The following is an 18,951-nucleotide window of genomic DNA, read 5'->3' as shown; positions in this document are numbered from 1 at the left end:
ACATCTGGAATCACTCCACTACTATAGTACCACAGTTCATTTAGTACACAATGAAAGGAAAAGAGTGTGTTTGTGTGTGTGTAAATTATATGAGTAGGGTACAAGAAGAACCTCTAACCAACAGTGTACTTCTATCTCCAAGAAAATAATAATATTGTCTCAATTCTTACTGAATTTACCTTTGTGAAAACTGGTATCTCATCTATACTTCCTGTGTTTATACTGTTCTAATGACCTCACACTCCAACAAACTGCCCTAAAACAGGAGGCTTATGCGACACTGAGTGTCCAGAAAACCTGAGGTAAGATATTATTGATGCGGTCTACTTTTACATTCGTGCGTGCTGGGCTTAAACGTTGCCCATAAAAAGGAATTGCCCACTGTATGACTCTGTTTGTGTTTGGCCTGCTGTAGAACTGGATATCAGGATGCTTGTGATTATCTGTAGCCCAATCATAGCCATTCTGAAATTTAGCAAAACAACACCAGCACTGTTGAAATGTCTTAAACAAATACAGCTATTGGAATAATTCTACAGACAGAAAAATACAAGAGCACTTGCCATAGAATTGCGATGTCTTTTTCAGAGTTACTTAGCTCCACATTGCCCTTCCATGCATTTTGCTTTTCCTTATTAAAATTAAGAGACATGTTAATGAAGGTCGTTTGAATTTTAAGGGATGCAGATGAACATATTTTTAGAATATGCTCTAAGTCCCAGAACATCTGGTGTTTCTCGTTCTCCAGTTTCCAACAACTAAGTCATCATGTCAACGGTATCCCAGAATGCTCCACATATAGACAATGAAGAACATTTCTTAAAAAATGACCCCTAGATTTTAGGACAGTGAGTTAAAATGTCTTTTTTTTGTCTTTAGAGTAAAGTTCCATAAAAATGACACCAATAACTAGATTTTTTTGGCAGACCATTGGACTTCAAATGAATGTTATCAAATGCCATTCTGTTATATATCTTAAATCTCTTATACTGTAGCTCTAGAAAAATGCACTGAAGCATGTAAAGCTCCTTCACAGGAAGCACTTATTAAATACTGAATTTCAACTGGACCGCTGGACTGAAACTAATCACAGCTGTTTTGAATTACTCTGTTCAAAGTCTGCAGCTGCTTTACTGATTTCAGTTGAGTAGGTCAGTTATATGAACGTTAGATCTTAAAGGGCATCAGTCCAAGTAACACTTTTTTTGTATCTAATACAAGACCTGTTCTTCCATATTTCACTATTTTAGACCTGTTTTGATCTGACTTCCCATTGACCCTAGGATCTGTTATTCTTTACAGATTTTAATCACACAGGTTTATGTTCTGCTGATACAGTAGATTTGTTCTGCAGATTCTGACATCATGACTGAAAAGCCACAGTGTATTGCTGTTGGCTCTCGTGTGTTACAAATCATTCATATTGTTTATCAACACATTCAGAGGGACAGATGGGAAAGAGCATTCTAATGTGTTTAAGAAATAGTCACATAATGGCTTTCATGTGTTTGAAATACATGGATTTCATTCTTGAATGGCTTTCTTGTGAACATTGCATAACTAAACATACTCCCAGCAACGAATATCTCACCACAGAGCTGACACAACTATGAATCATTATGGAAAAAGAAGAAAAAAGAAAGAAAGAAAAAAATCTTCTTATTGTGTGTCTACTTTTGTACAACCTTATCTGAATAAATTGTCACAGGATCCATTTTTTTCATTCCCCAAATATTTAACAAAAGATATTCTTCTCTTTCTTTGAGATTATTGTTGTGACTGAAAACCAGCAATGCAGTCCACTGTACAGGAGCGGTAGATGGTGTCGAACCCATGCTGTTGTTTCATGGCAGAGAGCCGACCCTATGGCTCTGGGCTGAGCTATATAAGTACCGGACACAGACGTGGACTTCACATTCACTCTCTCTCCTCCTCATTCCAACTATTTAGCAGCTGCTCTGTAAATATACCACAGAAACAAGCAGGAGTACAAAAGCTTTCAATTTCACAAGAAACCTTTGGTAAGGTCTCAAGCTTTTTATCTTTTTTTTATTTTATGCTCATTTTGTGGATTTGGATTCAGACACTGATGGTTGCTAAATTGTTTTCTGTAGCAAGAAATGTTGTAGATTTTGTATTTATCATACTGATTTCTGAGCAAAATTACCTGTTCATGTTTTTTGCTATGCTTCACGTGTACAAATGATATTTATCTATATATCAGTTTGTAATATAATACCTCATAGACTGATTGTGACATTAAAACAATGCTTCAAGTTTTAGTTGAAGAGCTGTTGCATTTTGTAGTATTTTTTGTATTGAAGTAGTCATATTGAGCCTGGTCTTTTAAAATAAATGTGAATACAGACAGCAACCGTTAAAACTGACTGCATTGAAAATATAATTGTATGTGCATATGGAATGTGTACTTCGGTCTTTTTGGCTAGAGGTAAAAACATTTGTGCATTCCCTTGACACGCAGTGATGGCTCGCACAGATGTGATATTTGAGAGCAGCTAAAATTCTAAGTACTTAAGCTCTTTCTCAGCAGCTTGTCTTTGTTCCGGTGTGCGTTTTCAAAGATTCTGTTCATTTTCAGCGATTTCTTTAAAATATAACTTTTTAGGTAAACTAATTTTAGAATTCTTCTCAGGTCATTTTTGAAAGGTTGAAATGAGTGCATAACTAGTTAAACAGGGATATGGGAATTTCCTGTATGAGTTATTGAAATGAAAAAAATATGGTCCATTTCCCTGTGTGCAATTTACTAATCGTCTTCATATTTATATCTGATCGGCACAGTATCTGTGGCAGGACTATTCTCAGTGTGTGAGAGGGCAGAACCCCTTTATCTGAGGCTGGAGGTCATTAACAGGAGCAAAGATGGGCTGTCTCTCAACCTGGACCTTTCTTCTGCTTCTGTTGGGAATAACAAAAACCTTTTCTCAAGGTTTGTTTGCATTTGAATTTTAATCAGCACATTTCACAATGAATTGTTAATGCAAATTATTGCTAAGAGTTATTGCATGTCATTGCTCATGGGAGAGGCTGAAAGATTTAAACAGGATATTGACAGCTGGCTCTTAGAAACATGACTCTTCCAATACCCCAACCCCCAAACCGCTCTTCAGCAAACCCATTACTGAAGGCAACATTGTTCTAGTGTTCCCAGTATATCCAGAAGCTGAGGTGTTTTGCGAGCCAGCAGCAGAAGGCCACCTGCTAGCAATTGGTTCTACTCTGTGTGTGAACAACTAGCGGAAATCTCTCTCTGAAGTAATCTTAAAGACAAAAAAACTAAAAAAAAAAAAACTATGATAAAGAGCCCTAAATAACCTATAATGTACTTTATTTTATTTTTTACCTCATGTAAAACCCATCAGTGGCTTGCATCATTGTAAAACTATATGAAGAAACTAATTTACTTTCCTTATTAGGGACATGGAGAAGCATCATGGGGACATCATTGAGACCAAACCCAGCTGTGTACCATAATGAAGGTAGGTTGGTATTATTCTGAAAATACATAATCAATAAAATATTTTTAAAAGTGAGTCAAACTGTTACTTAAAACTCAAAACTCCTCTCAAAATTTTCCGCAGATAATTATGAGTGGACCACATGGTTCAATGTAGATCACCCTGGAGGGAAAGGAGACTATGAGAAGCTGAATGCCATTCGTTTTTATTATCGAGCTCGTGTTTGTGAGGTTCCTCGAGCTCTAGAGGCACGTACTACTGAGTGGATCCCAGCTCGCAGCACTGGGGAAAGAGTACATGCTGACCCAGCTGTGGGTTTCTGGTGTGTCAATGATGAACAGCATTTTGGGAGAAACTGCTCAAACTATGCTGTACGTTTCCTGTGTCCTAAAGGTAAGTAAATGAGCTGTAAAAGACAAATGATGTTTCCATTCCATCAGCTCAGTGCTATTGTATAAATTTTTTCTGATTAAATATGCAAATTAAATATGTTTAATGAGGATTTGTTGATGTTATACAGAAATTATTTTTCACAAATGTATTATTTTTAATTTACCATGAGTTAACATTGTGATTTTGATTTCTGATGACACCCTAGATATTTAGCAGAATCTCTCTATCTCTCACCATTCAGAAATTGTTTCAGATGTTGAAGAAGTGATATGGGGTCCATGGTCAGACTGGAGTCTGTGTCCATCACAGTGTGATCAGGTTGCAATACAGCATCGCTCTAGAAGCTGCAAATCCAATTTCAAACAATGCAATGGCCAAACTGTCGAAGCCAGGTCATGCCAAGGGCCACCTTGCCCACGTAATGCATCTACTGTTTCCTACAGTTTTAAAATGATAATGTCTTGTCAGTTAAAATTTCAAATAATCTTTATTGTCATCCATATTTAGTCAAAACCAAACCAAAATAATTTATTCAGCTTAACTTACATTTGTTGAAATATCTCTGTTTCTTCTTTTTCTTAGGCTGTGAACTGCACTGTGTGATGGGCAAGGTAAATGATGAGTGCGATGGCTGTATGTGCCAGGATCATACAGTTTTAGGATCAGTACGAAGTGCCGGGGGTCTCCCTGCACCTGGAGCTGCCATCCTCCGTGCTGGTCCTAGGCCCAAATTCTTCACTGTAACTGATCACAATGGCCATTTTCAAGTCCCTGGAATCTGCCCTGATGCCAACACAACGCTAATGATCAAGCTAAAAAACCATGCTCCACTCCAAGTCACTGTTCCCTTGAGCACTGAACGCACCTCCGTTCTCCTTTTGAAGCTAGAGAGAGCAAGTAATGCTTCTTTAAAGACCTTGAATCCATTTGACCTATGAACTGTGTGAATCTGTATAAGCATTAGAATACTATCGGAAAAAGCCTTTCTGAAGATCAGTTTAAAAGTTAAATTCATTTCAGGGGTCAAGAATATATAAGTCAGGGCTTACGTTTTTGATGGCTCGACTTCAAAAGAATTATCTATTTTATGCATTAGAATTTTTTAAAATAATTTTATTTTTTTACTAAAATAATTTCTCTTTACAAAAAAAATAATTTAAGTATATAGCTACTGTATGATGTAAACCCAGAAATTTTGCTGGGAAACAGTGGCATACAATGTAAAACATTTGTATTGATGCTTCCAATACTATCAAAAATCATTTTGACAATTTCAATGAATCCTCATTAATGTTAGCTAGCTTTATAGTGTTGGTGAAAAATAGTAATACAATGTCACAGGACATTTAAGTTGAACTAAAACATTTAAGTTTAAAAGCATTAAAATGGATGTACAAAGTCTAATGCAATATCAATGTGTTCCTCAGAAAAACTGTATGTGTTGAAAAACCCTGAGAGCAAGGCCAGAAGGGAAGGACAGACAGCTGCCTTCTGTTGTAAGGTTGATGGGACACCTGAACCAAACCAGTATGAATGGTAAGCTTTCAGATAAAAAATGTATGTTCACTATGAAATTTCGGCAAATTACAAGGAATTTTTTTTCTGATGGTATTAAATGAGGAAAAAAATGACAAAGACATTCGAAAGTCAAAGCCCTCATGTGTTATGCTCCTTGAATAAAGTGTTAAAATAAATACATACATAAAAAGGACAGTTCAGACAAACCAATTCATTTCTTCATCCACATTTAGGATAATTGGCAACAATTATCCTAAATGTGAGAAAAACTTTGACAATCGCTATTATCTATCTTCAGGTTCCACAACGGTACTCTGCTGGACAGGAGTCAATATCAATATGACGAGACACTGGTTTTGAGGAATGTCAGTTTGGACCATATAGGAGAATACTACTGCAGAGCCAGTAATGAGAACGGAGCAATCAAATCTAAGGCAGCCACCCTCACAGTTATTGGTGTGCCCTGTCATACTCTTTTAACTACATATATTTCATATTAACCTATAATACTTTACATGTAGTCTGGTCTCAGTTTGATATTTATATGTTTTCTATCCATTTCTATGTTAAGGTCAAAAAGCACCATCATGCAACCCTAAGCCTTATTCCCATTTGATTCGACTACCACATGACTGCATTCAAAATGAGACCAACTCTATCTACTATGATGTGGGGAGATGCCCAACATCTACATGCACAGGGAAGCTGGATAATGGCATCAGATGCAAAGACTCAGTTTCCTATTGCTGTGGAATTTCAAACATGGAGGAGAAAGAGATTACATGTCAGGGATATCAGTTGCCCATCATGGTAGTGACTCAGTGTGGTTGTAAAACATGTGTGGACACAAAGGCTATTGTTCGTGGACGTGCTATCGCAGCAGACACTGGTGAGCCCATGAGGTTTGGACACATCTACATGGATGGCACAAGAATAAGTCGAACCGGATACAAAGGCACATTCTCTATCCAGGTACCAACAAATACAGAGCGTCTGGTCCTCACCTTTGTAGACAACATGCAGAAGTTTGTGAATACCACAAAAGTGCTACCATTCAATCCAAAAGGTGGAGCTGTGTTTTACGAGATCAAGCTGTTGAGGAAAAAGCCAGCTGTGATTATTAGCTCAAGAGAGACTAATAAGCTAGATCTAGGTGAGTTAGAAGGTCAGGATCCCATTGCTGAGATCGAGATCCCTCCAAATGCATTCTATAAAGAAAATGGAGAGGTGTTCATGGGAAATGTCAAGGCCAGTGTGACTTTCCTCGACCCCAGGGATGTATCAACAGCAGCAGCTGCCCAAAGTGATCTCAACTTCATTGGTGATGAAGGTGACACTATGCCCTTGAGAACCTATGGAATGTTCTCTGTGGACTTCAGGGATGAAGAAGGAGGTGAGTCGCTCAATGCCGGAGAAGTGAAAGTGCGTCTCGATGCAGCACAAGTGAAGATGCCCGAGCACTTGAAGACCATGAAATTATGGTCCCTTAATCCTGATACAGGTTTATGGGAGGAGGAGGGCCAGTTCCATGCTGAGAAGAAACAAAGGGGGAAACGAGAGGAGAGGACCTTCCTCATAGGTAACATGGAAATCCGTGAGAGACGGCTGTTTAACTTAGATGTACCTGAGAACAGGAGATGTTATGTGAAAGTGAGGGCTTTTCGTAGTGAACGGTACATGCCTAGTGAGCAAAGTGAAGGAGTCGTGATGACTTTAATAAATATGGAGCCCACGCCAGGGTTTTCAACCAACCCTCGGGCTTGGGGTAGATTTGATAGCGTCATCACTGGCCCAAATGGTGCATGTCTTCCAGCCTTCTGTGATGAACAGAAATCAGATGCATATTCAGCCTACATCATGGCCAACCTGGGCGGAGAAGAGCTAGATGCAGTAGCATCCTCTCCAAAGTTGAATCCTAACACCATTGGCGTTCCACAACCCTATCTGAATAAACTAAACTACAGACGCACGGACCACGATGATCCCAGAATAAAAAAGACAGCATTCAGCATCAATGTGGCCAAACCCCGGTCAAACGTGGCTGAGGAAGCCAATGGTCCAGTTTATTCATTTGACAAACTTAAAGAGTGTGAGGAAGCTCCATTCAGTGCAGCTCACTTCCGTTTCTCAAGAGTTGAAGGAGATCGGTACGATTACAACACAGTGCCTTTTAATGAGGATGACCCCATGAGCTGGACTGAAGACTATTTGAGTTGGTGGCCAAAACCCATGGAATACAGGGCTTGCTACATTAAAGTAAAACTTAACAGTCTCCATGAGCTCAACGTTCGGTCTCGCAATATGGGAGGTACCCATCCTAAAACTGTTGGCCAACTGTATGGCATTCGTGACACAAGAAGCATCCGAGACATGGACCAATCAACTGTTTCAGCAGTGTGTCTGGAGTTCAAGTGCAGTGGGATGCTGTATGACCAAGACCGAGTGGATCGGACTCTTGTGAAAGTAATGCCTCAGGGCAGCTGTAAGCGAGACAGTGTAAACAGCATGCTACAGGAATACTTGGTGAACCACCTTCCACTGGCTGTCAACAATGACACAAATGAGTTCACTATGCTTGCACCTCTAGACCCACTGGGCCACAACTATGGTATATATACAGTGACTGACCAAGATCCGCGGACAGCCAAAGAAATTGCGCTTGGCCGTTGCTTTGATGGTACTTCAGATGGCACCTCTCGAGTCATGAAGAGCAACGAAGGAGTGGCATTAACATTCACCTGTGGTGATAAAGAGGTCACTAGGCAAAGTATGTTCCAACAGATACAGAATTCACTGGGTCAGGCCACAGCTGGAAGTGCACGGCCGTCAAGAGGAAACCGGAGGCAGAGAGTTGATTCAACAGTGCCCCGAAATAGTAGGAGGAGGAGTACTCGTAATTCCTACACACGTGCCCAGACCATTGGTTGATATTCCAAAAAGTTAAAAGACAAGACCATTCCCTATGGGGGCTGCGCTCATGTTTTACCCAGTTACTGGATTTAAGCCATTTTAAAACTTGACAGAATAAGTAAATTAAGGTTGTATTTGAACATGGCTGGGGCAAAGTCCCAAACAGTTTAGTATTTTTGATAAAACAACTGGCAAACAATATTACAGATTTCATGAATTGCAACTCAAATATTACAGTGAAGATTAGAGTGCTTTATTAAAAGCCTACCAAAACCTAACTAAAAATCACCATATTTTTATATTTTCTATTGACTTGTACTGTGGTAAATATTTTACTACTTGAAACTGTAAATACTCAAATATTTATTGCATACTTCAGGTTATCAAAAACAAGGCAGTAGAACGTCACATTTCCACTCAAATAAACATGTATGCCATTTATAACTCATTAATTAAAAAACTGAAGTTGTCCAAACCCTTTACAAAAATACCAAGTGATTCCTTTAGTCCAATGAGTTTATTAAATTAGAGCTTTAAAAAAACAATGCCTTTGTGTCTTTGTTATCATTGCCCAAATTTAACTATGTATGAGAAAATCCTGCAAGCTGTTTTATAAATATTTTTTGCCAATAACAAGTTTGCATTTCATTTTACTTCATTCACGCCTGTAGAAGCTTACGGTGTAGTAACAATGGGTCACACAAAAGCACAAACCCCATGGATCTGTTGCTTCAACTAGTGATGATTAAACCCCATCATATATTGTCATATGAGCAACACGACGGAACATCATTAATCGATCAAATGTGCAGCAATACTGAGTTAATTCAAAATATACTTTGGCAGAGAAACCACTGCATCATAAGTAGTCTGTTCTGCATTCATATGAAAGCAGTGTCAATAGATTCAAGATGATGCTTGGATTCAGTTTTGTTTTACTTTCATTGTTTCCATTCTTTCATTTAGTCAGTGTGCCTCCTCTGTTCATTATGTAGTGTTGACTCAAAGCACTGACAAAGTCCTATTATTTTAAATGTTGAATTGTTCACATCTGGAAAACAGTTTCCAACTGTGCATAAATATGCAAGAAAAGTACAACCATATTTTCAATAAGGACATTGTTAGAAGAAATTAATTTGCATAGAGCATCACATTTACTTCTGTGTAACTGAAATCACACAGTTTATAAACAGAAGTCATTTTCAAGGAAAACAAAAAAGATATTGTCTGCATGTTTTCTAGAAGGCATTGAAATGCTTATTTAAGCCAATCAGAGGAAACACCTCCATTAAAAATGTCCCTCATCATACACTGTTTTCGAAATAAAACTGAGATTTCAAAGGCCATCTGAATAAATGTACTTTTCCCCCATTTGCCGCTGAGGTGTCATGCGCTGATAGCAGCTTTATGAGGAATCTGTCACCACTGGAACCAAGCAAAGGGTTGACACATTGTTCAGTGTCCAAGAAGGCACTGAGAAGCATGAAATTGTTATGTGGCATGTCTGCAAGGGCATCTGGGCAGAGAGGGAATGGGAAGGGGGACGATCAACCTTCGTCACATGAAGTCATCATAATCATTGCCATATCCGTCGTCAAAACCACCATAATCACCAAAGTCATCTTTAATGTTTGCTTTCAATCCACCACCAGGGAGTACACCTTTCTTCTTTTTCTTATTTGCCTTCTTTTCCTGTAAATAACAGGAACAAATGAATATACAGTATTTTGCTGTTGATATTTTGATTATAATGAACAATACAGAATTGGTATAAATAACAAGCGTGTCTGTGCCTGTAAATAAGATCCTCAACTAAGTATGAATCAACTTATTTGCACTCAAAAGAGGTTTTGAGAAGTTCCTCTAAAACGGAGCAAAATCAACTCACCTTTTCTTGCCTTTGTTTTTCAATGAGCAGAACAGATAAAGAATTACTTATTTTTTTCAGGTCATCTACTTCCACTGCACAGAGGGGTAAATATTACAACATTAGTCTAAAGACATGCAAGGTTTTATGTTTAAGAGATCTACCATATAATCTAAAAAGCTGGGGAAATAACAGTAATTTGCATTACTAATTTGCATTTGCATAAAAAAAGGACAAATATCCACATACAAATAAAAAATAATATTTACATTAACTTACATGAAATACAAAGCTCTCGAAACAGTGACTCCAAAAAGCTGGAATAATGCACTGATTTTTCAAACTGTGTTATCTTATCTTTCAGTAATTTTTCAAATGCAACAAAGTCATCTTTGGATGAAGGGCACATGGCTTCAATTCCGGAGGCATTGTTTGTTGTGATAACAGTAGTAGAGGCATTTGCAGCTGCAGGATCAACACCTGAAATCAGAGGGATTGTTCAGTGATTAACTGTTAAAATTTGGACTTGGAAGACCTCACATATGGTGCAGTTCTTACCAAACGACTCACGGGCCAATTCCATGTCTGCCTCCTCCTGCAGTTTTTTCAGTCGCAGCTCCTCTGCATGCTGCTCCTCTGGTGATAGAGTCTTACTTTTTGCTGTTTTGTCCATCTATTCACATGATTCAAAATCAAATGTTAAATGGTTAAAACTAGTAAGTAACTAGAAAGAAAAGGATGAATCCATTAATGAGTAATTATAGAAGTAATAATATTTTTCTTACTTTCTTTCTCAACTCATCTTGTTTTTTCTTTTGCAAATTTTCTTTTTCTTTTATTTTATCAGTTATTTTTTTCTTCTCAGGGGGTTTCACCTCTATAAGAAATGTAAAACAAACCATAAGAGTACTTTCCACTTTAAAGAAAAACAGTAATAAAACAACACACACCCCAAAGACAGACATGCTGGCAAGTTTTACAAATATGCTCTGCCTACAACATGTCTACACTGTAAAATCTGCCCACTCAACAGAGAACAATACCTGCTTTTTTCTGTTCAACTTTCTTCTCTTCTTCCTTTTTCTCTTCCTCCTCATCATCCCAGTTATCCTAAAGAAAATGGATGGTTATCATATGTAAACTAATAAAACAAACATTATAAACTTGATTATAAAAGATTATAAATGACTGTTTTTCATAAATTCCTTTGTTAACAGTGAATGGTTGAACTGAACAGTGAGTGAACTGGCAGAAATGGTTATGAAGCAATTTAAAATAAAACTAATTTTAAAAGATTTGAAAACACATAAACAATCATTTAGAAATTTCCCGAGTGACATTTACAGGTTTTCGTCTGTCATTCCAGAAAAGTTTTTTGAACTCTTGAAGCCCAGGTTAGTGGGTTCATTAGGGGAGTTTTTTTTTCCAGAGCTGCCTTTCAAACAAAATAACTTGCATATATGACAATAACACAAACCTGCTTGCAGCATTTGGGACTCACCATAGGCGTTCACCATAGGCGTAATGGATTTTATACTGTACAAACTGTATTTTCTATCATCCTACACCTACCCCTTACAGAAAACTACTGGCAATTTAAACATTTTTTTTTTTTTTTTAAAGCATTTTGTTTTATGGGGACACAGGAAGTGTCCTCATAAACCATGTTTACGTAGTAGTACCCATGCCATTATATACACGTGTCCTCATAAACCATATATACCAGTACACACACACACAGAATTTCAATTTTAATTTAATTATGCTTTATTGGCATGACAAAAACTATACATTTGTATTGCCAAAGCAACTGCAGCTGGGCTGCTTACAAATAGTGCACATATCTATTAACAGAAAAATAAATAAATAAAAAAATAATAATAATAATAGTAATATATAAAAAGTATTAAAAATATAGAGCAAAATGAATTACTAATGTAAACTAGAAATAAAATAAAATAAGGGATTAGACGGATTTACAGAAGAAAAATATACATCTAAATATTGCAACAGAGTAATAATAAAATAATCTACATGTGCTGGAAACATCAGATCATGGCAGATTGAGTGTTTTCTCTTCTATCGTGACAGGCAGACACTTATTGAGCAGCAAACACAAAGCAGTTCTTGTGTTCTCCTAACAAGATACGGCAGTTTCTCCTGGTTTCAAAGAGTTTTAAATGTCTGATTGATCTGCTGTATTTTATCATAAAACACTGTCCGTATATCTGTGGATTTGGAGCGTTCTGTTAAGAAGTGCAGTTTTGTTTCTATCACATTCAAATCACAGTGTGAACACAATCTCTGCTCCGGTGGCAGCCATGTTTTTCTGTGCCTGCCTGTCTTTATCATCAGCTTGTGTCTGCTGAGTCTTTATCTGGTCAACGTGCTTCTCAGTTTCTTATCTGAATATCAATGCATTTAACTCTATTGTTGTGTTTGGGGTTTGCCAATGAGTGATGTAGTTCTATTTGATTTGTGCAGTAATCTGATTGATTCTGATGTTGTGATTCAGAGCATCAGTAGATGTTAGTGAAGCATCAGGACTGAAGCTCTGGATCAGCTGAGGGAGGGGCTTGTTTTCTTTGCTCATCTCTTGGTGTTGCAGTGCTTTATAATGATATGATTGGGGGTCACTTTCAGATGTTTCCAGAATTTAATTGCTCTTTTTTTGTATCTTTATGATTAGAGAATATTTGCCTAATTCTGCCCTGCATGCGTTATATGTTGTTTGCTGGTGCACGTGTAATACATTTTTACAGAGTTCTGCATGCAGGGTCTCAATTGGATGTTTTTCCCCATTTGGTGATATCTTGATTTGGATTTGTCAGTGGACCCCACACCCCACATAGAGGGCTATGGGCTCAATTACTGATTCTAATATTTTCAGCAAAATTCTAATAGTAATTTCTATAGGACATATTATTATTTCTCCGTTTTATGGCATAGAACGCCCTACATGCTTTATCTGTCAGTTCTTTCACAGCATGATTCAAGTTTCCTGTGGATGTGATTTTCAAACCCAGGTTGTTGTAGTGTGATGTGTATGTAATCTGGTTAGTAAACATAAACGTGTGTTGTGTTCCCTGGGATCTGAATCTTTTCTGAAATATCATAATTTTGGATTTATTCAGGTTGACTGTGAGGGCCCAGAGCTGGCAGTACTGCTCTAGCAGGTCCAGGTTCAGCTGTAAACCATGCTGAGAGGGAGACAGCAGAACCAGATCATCTGCATACAGCAGGCATTTGACCTGTGAGTTGTGTAGGGTGAGGCCAGGGGGAAGTAGATTGCTCCAGACTGCTTGCCAGTTCATTTATTTAAATGTTAAACAACATTAGGCTTAAACAGCAGCCGTCTTACTCCACGCTCCTGAGAAAGATACCTTGTACATTTGGTGCTGTTTTTACCCGACATTACACTTTAGTGTACATTGCTTTGATATGGTCATAGGTTTAACCTCCTATGCCACTTTCAATAAGTTTGTAAAATAATCATTGGTGCCAAATTGAGTTAAAAGCTTTTATTGATTTATTAATTTTTTAAGTCAAAGCATGCATATATTTTATCTTTATCTTGGTTAACATTTTTCAATTAGAGTATGTGAAGTATAGATGTGATCAGGTGTACGGTAATTTGGTGAATATCCGATTTGACTTCTGCTCAGTACATTGTGTGCGGTGATGAAATCTAATAGTTGAGCATTTATTATGCTACAGAATTTCTGTCCCAGGTTTCTGCTCAGACAGATGCCTCTGTAGCTGTTAGGATCAATTTGATCTCTATTTTTAAAGATTGGTGTTATCAAGCCTTGATTCCAGGTGTCAGGGAAGGAATGTCTACACTCAGAACCACTTTGAATAGTTTTAAAATGACCAATTGGAATTTACTGCCTGTGTGTTTTATCATTTTGTTTAATATACCATCAGGTCCAGATTCTTTAATGAGGTTTTAGATTTTTTTCTTTAAGTTCTTTATCAGTTCTTGGGAAATGTAATGGGTTTTGGTCATCTTTGAATGCTAATTTTTTTTTTTTTTTTTTTTTTTTTTTACAGTTACAGTTTGTGTCTGTTTGTACTTTATTAAACAATGTTTTGAAATTACTTTCCCATATTTCTCCATTTTGGATAACCAAATATCTGAGTGTATGTTTGTTTTGTTTAGGTGTTTCACTGTAAAGAAGGTGGATCTCTGGATTATTTGGATCTCTGTGTTTCTGATTTGACAATATTTTCCATTTTTTGGCAGCCTTGATCAAACCAATTTTTGGGTATTTGATCTTTTACCCATTTTTTTTTATTTTTTATTTGTATTGTTTTGCTGAATTTTCAAATATGTAATTTATATTTTTGACCGCAAGATTCACACCTTCATTAGTGTGAGCGTAGGTGTTATTTAGAAAGTTATCTACCAGAGCCTGTATTTTTTGGCTGCTAAATGCTTTTCTGATAATCACTGTTTTCAGCCCATCTGTATGGTTTTCAGATGTTGTACAGCTTACTGGGCTTTGTGTTAGTGTTATTTTCTGTCTTTTTGAGATACACAGTGATTTGACTGTGATCAGACAGAGGGGTTAGTTCTCTAACAGTGAATGATCTAAGAGATGAAGGATCTATGTCTGTTATCATATAATCAACTGTGTTATTCCCAAGAGGTGAGCAAAATGTGAATCTCCCTCAAGTGTCTCCTCGTAACCTACCGTTGATGATATTCAGACCCAGGCTTCGCCAGAGCTGCTGGAGGTTTTTCCCATTCTTATTTACTATATGATCATGGATATTTCTGTGGATATGAGAAAATGTGTTATTAATAATAGTCAGTTTGTTGTTGATATATTTGCTCCCTTGTGCGTTGGTGAAGTCCAGCTGTAGTCCTGTTCTTGCGTTCAGGTCCCCACAGATGAGCACATTTCCCTGGGCCTGGAAGTGGCTTGTCTCTTCCTCCAATGTGGAAAACATGTCTTCGCTGTAGTAGAGGGACTCTGATGGCAAGATGTATCTGGCACACAGGAATATATATTTTATGGATGGAAGCAGTTCCTTGGGGATTTTAAGACCGTAGTAGAAATTGCATTCATGTGGTTGAGGGAATTTAATATACCAGATTATTAGTCTCTTCCTTGTCAGAATGTGTTGAGTTTTTGTGACGGTAGGACACTTTCTCTATAGTTGGGTGGGCAGTGGGTGATGGTTGCTGCCCTGCTCCATGTCTCCTGTAGAATTATAATATCCATCTCCTTGAAGCTCTTCTGGAATTCTTTGTTTGAACTCTTTAGCCCAAAGGCTTCTGAATTCAAGCCTTGAATATTCCACATTGATACTGACAGAGTCATTCTGTGTTTTGAGATAGTGTTGTTGTCTGCTCCTCTCAGATGGGAGGTAGGAAATTATGTGATCTCCAGTCCCCATTGCTGGTGTTGGCATGGTGAGATTTTCTCCTAATTTCTAGCAAAACATTTTGCTACAATATATATATATATATATATATATATATATATATATATATATATATATATATATATATATATATATATTTATATTTATATAGAGTGAACATGTTCCTAATCCCATCTTTTATTAATTTTATGTTTTTAATCTCTGGTTTACCTCATATTAGAAGCAAGAAGCTCTAGAAAGTTCAGGAGCTCATGCTGTGCATGATCTTTCTCTCATTTCCAAAAGAGGAGGGCGCGTGAGAGAATTCTAGATCTGCGCGTCAACAAGACACGCGTCATGACGTCAACAGGAACTCTACCAGCTGCTGCTGCCGGCAGTGTTGCCAGATTGGGCGGGTTCCCGCCCAATTGGGCTCCTTTTGGTCACGTCCGACCGGAAAAAAATGCATTGGGCGGGTCTTTAAAATTTGGGCTGGTTTTTAATGCAACAGGCGGGTTTTTATTTTTGACTATAAACAGTATTCTTTATTTATTTTTTTATGAAAACTAACTATAAAATAAATTATATAATGTAGGATGATGTTTAAATTAGATATGGTTCACAAGTTCTTCTCTGAAGTGTGGCGCGAGGACTGATTTGATGATGGATGTACACTTTGTACGGTGCATTTGGAATGTTCCCATCTCATCTTTCAAAATGTCTGACAAATCGTCCACCGCATTTATTGAACTGTGACAAGCAATGTAAGCAGCGATTCTAATTTCACGGCGCTTTTGGTCATCTTTGATCGGACACTGCCCTGCTGCTCCCACTGACACAGTAAACGTTTTTATACTTGGTGCACAGCGCGATTTGTGTTTTTTTGTGATCAGGACATTGACAAGTTTTGGCTCGAAGTCGAAGAGTTTAAAGATGCAGGGGGGCACAAGTGTTTCCAGGAATTGGCACAAGGTGTCATAAGACTTCTTGTTCTGCCTGTTTCCAATGCCCATGTTGAGCGGGCATTTTCCCTCGTCTCGCTTTTAAAAGATGACACTAGGAATCGCATGGGACTACCTTTACTCTCCAGCATCATGGATGTGCGCACTGGCCTGGTCAGAAATGGGCTTACTTCGGCAACATTCAAACCTCCCAGGCAGTTGCTGGAGAGATTTGACTCAACAATCTATTGATCAAACTGGTTGTGACTGTACAAAGTTGGTCCTATCATTAAATAGTTCTAGAATTGTTCTATAATAAAGACGTTTTCATCAGTTCTGCGGGGATTATCGTTAACTTCGTATTTAAAGGTAAGCGTGTTTATGCTATTAGCCTACAGTTTTATTTTGATGTACAATTCTGATGTTTGATCATTTATGAAACGTAATAGCTGATGCCGATTCAGTGTATCATTCAGTCATTATTTTATTTAAAATTAAAAGAAGGAAAAAACGAGAGTTCATGTTGATTCGCCCAATGGTCAAGTTAAATAATAATAATAATTTTAATAATGATAATATAAAAAAATAATTAGTTGGTAATTAAGCACAAATTTATAAGTAGCCTACTAAAACAAAAAGAAAAGTATAATGAAATGATATGAGAATTGGCCTATTAGAAAAGAACTGTAGCACAAGAACATTAAAAAATGTTGTCCCCTTCTGAGGTTTCCGATGTAGACCTTGTGTTTTATTAAAATTATCATTTATATATATATATATATATATATATATATATATATATATATATATATATATATTTAAAAAAAGATGCTATAAGATAAAGATGCACTGGATATAGTTGGGGAGAGCCTCGTGCTCTCCGATATGCGATTTGTTAGTCTGGTTGTTTAATAAGAAAAACAAATTGTGTGTTTTATTCTATAACAGTTTTAATAACAGTATGTATTTTGGGCTGGTATTTTTTTAAATGGGCGGGTTTTAAACTGTAGTTGGGCTGGAAATCTTTAGTCCAATCTGGCAACACTGGCTGCCGGGCAAAAATACAGCATCCATATGACAGCGACTGTTAAGGTGTGGAATTCAAACCAGTCAAAAAATAAAAATAAATGAGTTTTAAAACTTTTGACATTCACTAAACCTTGTTTGCAAATTGTCGAGTGAGGCGTACCACATTCTTTGCTAACTACGCTAGCACATTAACGTTACATTACATTACAAGCTAAAGTAGCAGAAACAGTTGTAATAACTAGGACGAGCAGCGTATTTTCAAACGGAGTCAGTAACGTTACAATTAACCAATAAAACAAATGAAAAAGCTACTAAAGAAGCTCCACATTGGCTGTTCCTTGCTCGCTGTCGAAACTGGTTTCATATCAAGTCAATAAATTTCAACGAATGACACTCACATGATGTAATCGATGTGCTGTCACACCTGCTATATTAGTTTGATTAATCTGTAAAGTATTGGCAGCTTATTATTGCTAAAAGAGAAACTGTCAGATAACAGATCCGTCAAGCTGGAAGATGGGACGTTTGCTGACGTAAACACAGAAACTGTCAGTGTAACAGTAGTACTAGTAAACTATGAACACGCAACTGGATACAGCTGGGGAATCCCTAAAAAAAAAACGTGTCCACTGAAGGCTATCAAAACTGCTAAAAAATACTGCACGGTCGTCCATATTAGCGTTGATACCTTTAGCCACATATCACGCGATAAGAACGAATTAAAAGGTCTGAGACTCTTTAGTGATAAAGTTTTGATAACATGGCCATCAGCATGCTACCTTCACGTCTTCCTCCTCGTCCTCGCCTTCCCATCTATCCAGCCTCCCGGCGACAGCTCGGATCGGCTCGCTCGGATCGAAGTTATCAGCGTCTTTCGAAAAACAAAATGATACGGTTGTTAAAACCTTGACCGACATTCTGTCACACACTTGAATCTAAAATATGGAAGTAATCCTTACCCCAGTCGTCGGAATCCGCCATCTTGGCTAAGTGTAAGTTAGTTAAAGTAGTAGCTGATAGAAAGCATGTGCACTGCTCTGATCTGATTCTGATCCGTCTGTCTTCATGCTGACGGGATACAGGACTCAACGCCCCCGTGTGGCGCAAAAGAGCACGAGCCATTACTGTTGCACATTATTTCATATTTATAATAACAATAATCATCATATTTTTTTATCATTAGACTTAGCAATAATAATTGTTGTTGTTGTTGTTGTTTTATAATTATAAGTCCCCTTATAATGTTTCTTGTAATACTTTATTTCCAAGGATATATGCACTGGTTTATGCACAACAATACAAAATTAAAATACAGTCTGACTGCAAGCAACATGAAGTATTAGAGCATATAGATAGTTACATTAGAAGCCAGAATAAATACATGAGTGAATTTACAAATGAAAGAAAAATAAAAATTCACAATCAAACCCTTTCAATGTAC

General features: G+C 37.3%; 2 protein-coding genes across 3 annotated transcripts; one reads left to right on the top strand and one right to left on the bottom strand.

Annotated features, from left to right (window-relative positions):
* The first annotated feature begins 1,771 nt into the window (after positions 1-1,771).
* Positions 1,772-8,845, top strand: cilp (cartilage intermediate layer protein, nucleotide pyrophosphohydrolase). Of its 2 annotated transcripts, none has more exons than XM_052561248.1 (9): positions 1,772-2,021; positions 2,803-2,950; positions 3,438-3,500; positions 3,603-3,872; positions 4,126-4,290; positions 4,455-4,769; positions 5,300-5,408; positions 5,689-5,846; positions 5,962-8,845. In XM_052561248.1, exons 2-9 carry the CDS (start codon positions 2,884-2,886, stop codon positions 8,316-8,318), a joined length of 3,504 nt encoding a protein of 1,167 aa, XP_052417208.1. In that variant the 5' UTR covers positions 1,772-2,021; positions 2,803-2,883; the 3' UTR covers positions 8,319-8,845. The 2 variants fall into 2 exon arrangements, with proteins under 2 accessions (XP_052417208.1, XP_052417207.1); XM_052561247.1 differs by having other exon boundaries at positions 1,773-2,021; positions 4,114-4,290.
* On the bottom strand, positions 8,799-18,607 carry eif3jb (eukaryotic translation initiation factor 3, subunit Jb). The gene is made up of 8 exons (XM_052561249.1): positions 18,470-18,607; positions 18,290-18,381; positions 11,211-11,277; positions 10,953-11,044; positions 10,726-10,840; positions 10,447-10,647; positions 10,189-10,262; positions 8,799-9,992 (listed from the first exon to the last, which is right to left on the bottom strand). Exons 1-8 carry the CDS (start codon positions 18,489-18,491, stop codon positions 9,858-9,860), a joined length of 798 nt encoding a protein of 265 aa, XP_052417209.1. The 5' UTR covers positions 18,492-18,607; the 3' UTR covers positions 8,799-9,857.
* Between the last annotated feature and the right edge of the window lie 344 nt (positions 18,608-18,951).

Source organism: Carassius gibelio, chromosome B7 (genome assembly GCF_023724105.1).
Source record: "Carassius gibelio isolate Cgi1373 ecotype wild population from Czech Republic chromosome B7, carGib1.2-hapl.c, whole genome shotgun sequence".
NCBI classification, from domain to species: Eukaryota; Metazoa; Chordata; class Actinopteri; order Cypriniformes; family Cyprinidae; genus Carassius; species Carassius gibelio.
The sequence above is the reverse complement of the archived record's forward strand: the minus strand, read 5'-3'. Positions and strand labels throughout refer to the sequence as shown.

Bases quoted from the DNA above. Each gene is read 5' to 3' on its own strand.
- cilp (XM_052561247.1), top strand. From the start codon at position 2,884: ATGGGCTGTCTCTCAACCTGGACCTTTCTTCTGCTTCTGTTGGGAATA. The intron at 3,873-4,113 runs GTAAGTAAATGA...CTCACCATTCAG, and splicing joins ACGTTTCCTGTGTCCTAAAG to AAATTGTTTCAGATGTTGAA. The intron at 5,409-5,688 runs GTAAGCTTTCAG...ATCTATCTTCAG, and splicing joins GAACCAAACCAGTATGAATG to GTTCCACAACGGTACTCTGC.
- eif3jb (XM_052561249.1), bottom strand. From the start codon at position 18,491: ATGGCGGATTCCGACGACTGGG. The intron at 11,045-11,210 runs GTATTGTTCTCT...CATTTCTTATAG, and splicing joins AGTTGAACAGAAAAAAGCAG to AGGTGAAACCCCCTGAGAAG. The intron at 10,263-10,446 runs GTAAGTTAATGT...CCCTCTGTGCAG, and splicing joins TCGAGAGCTTTGTATTTCAT to TGGAAGTAGATGACCTGAAA.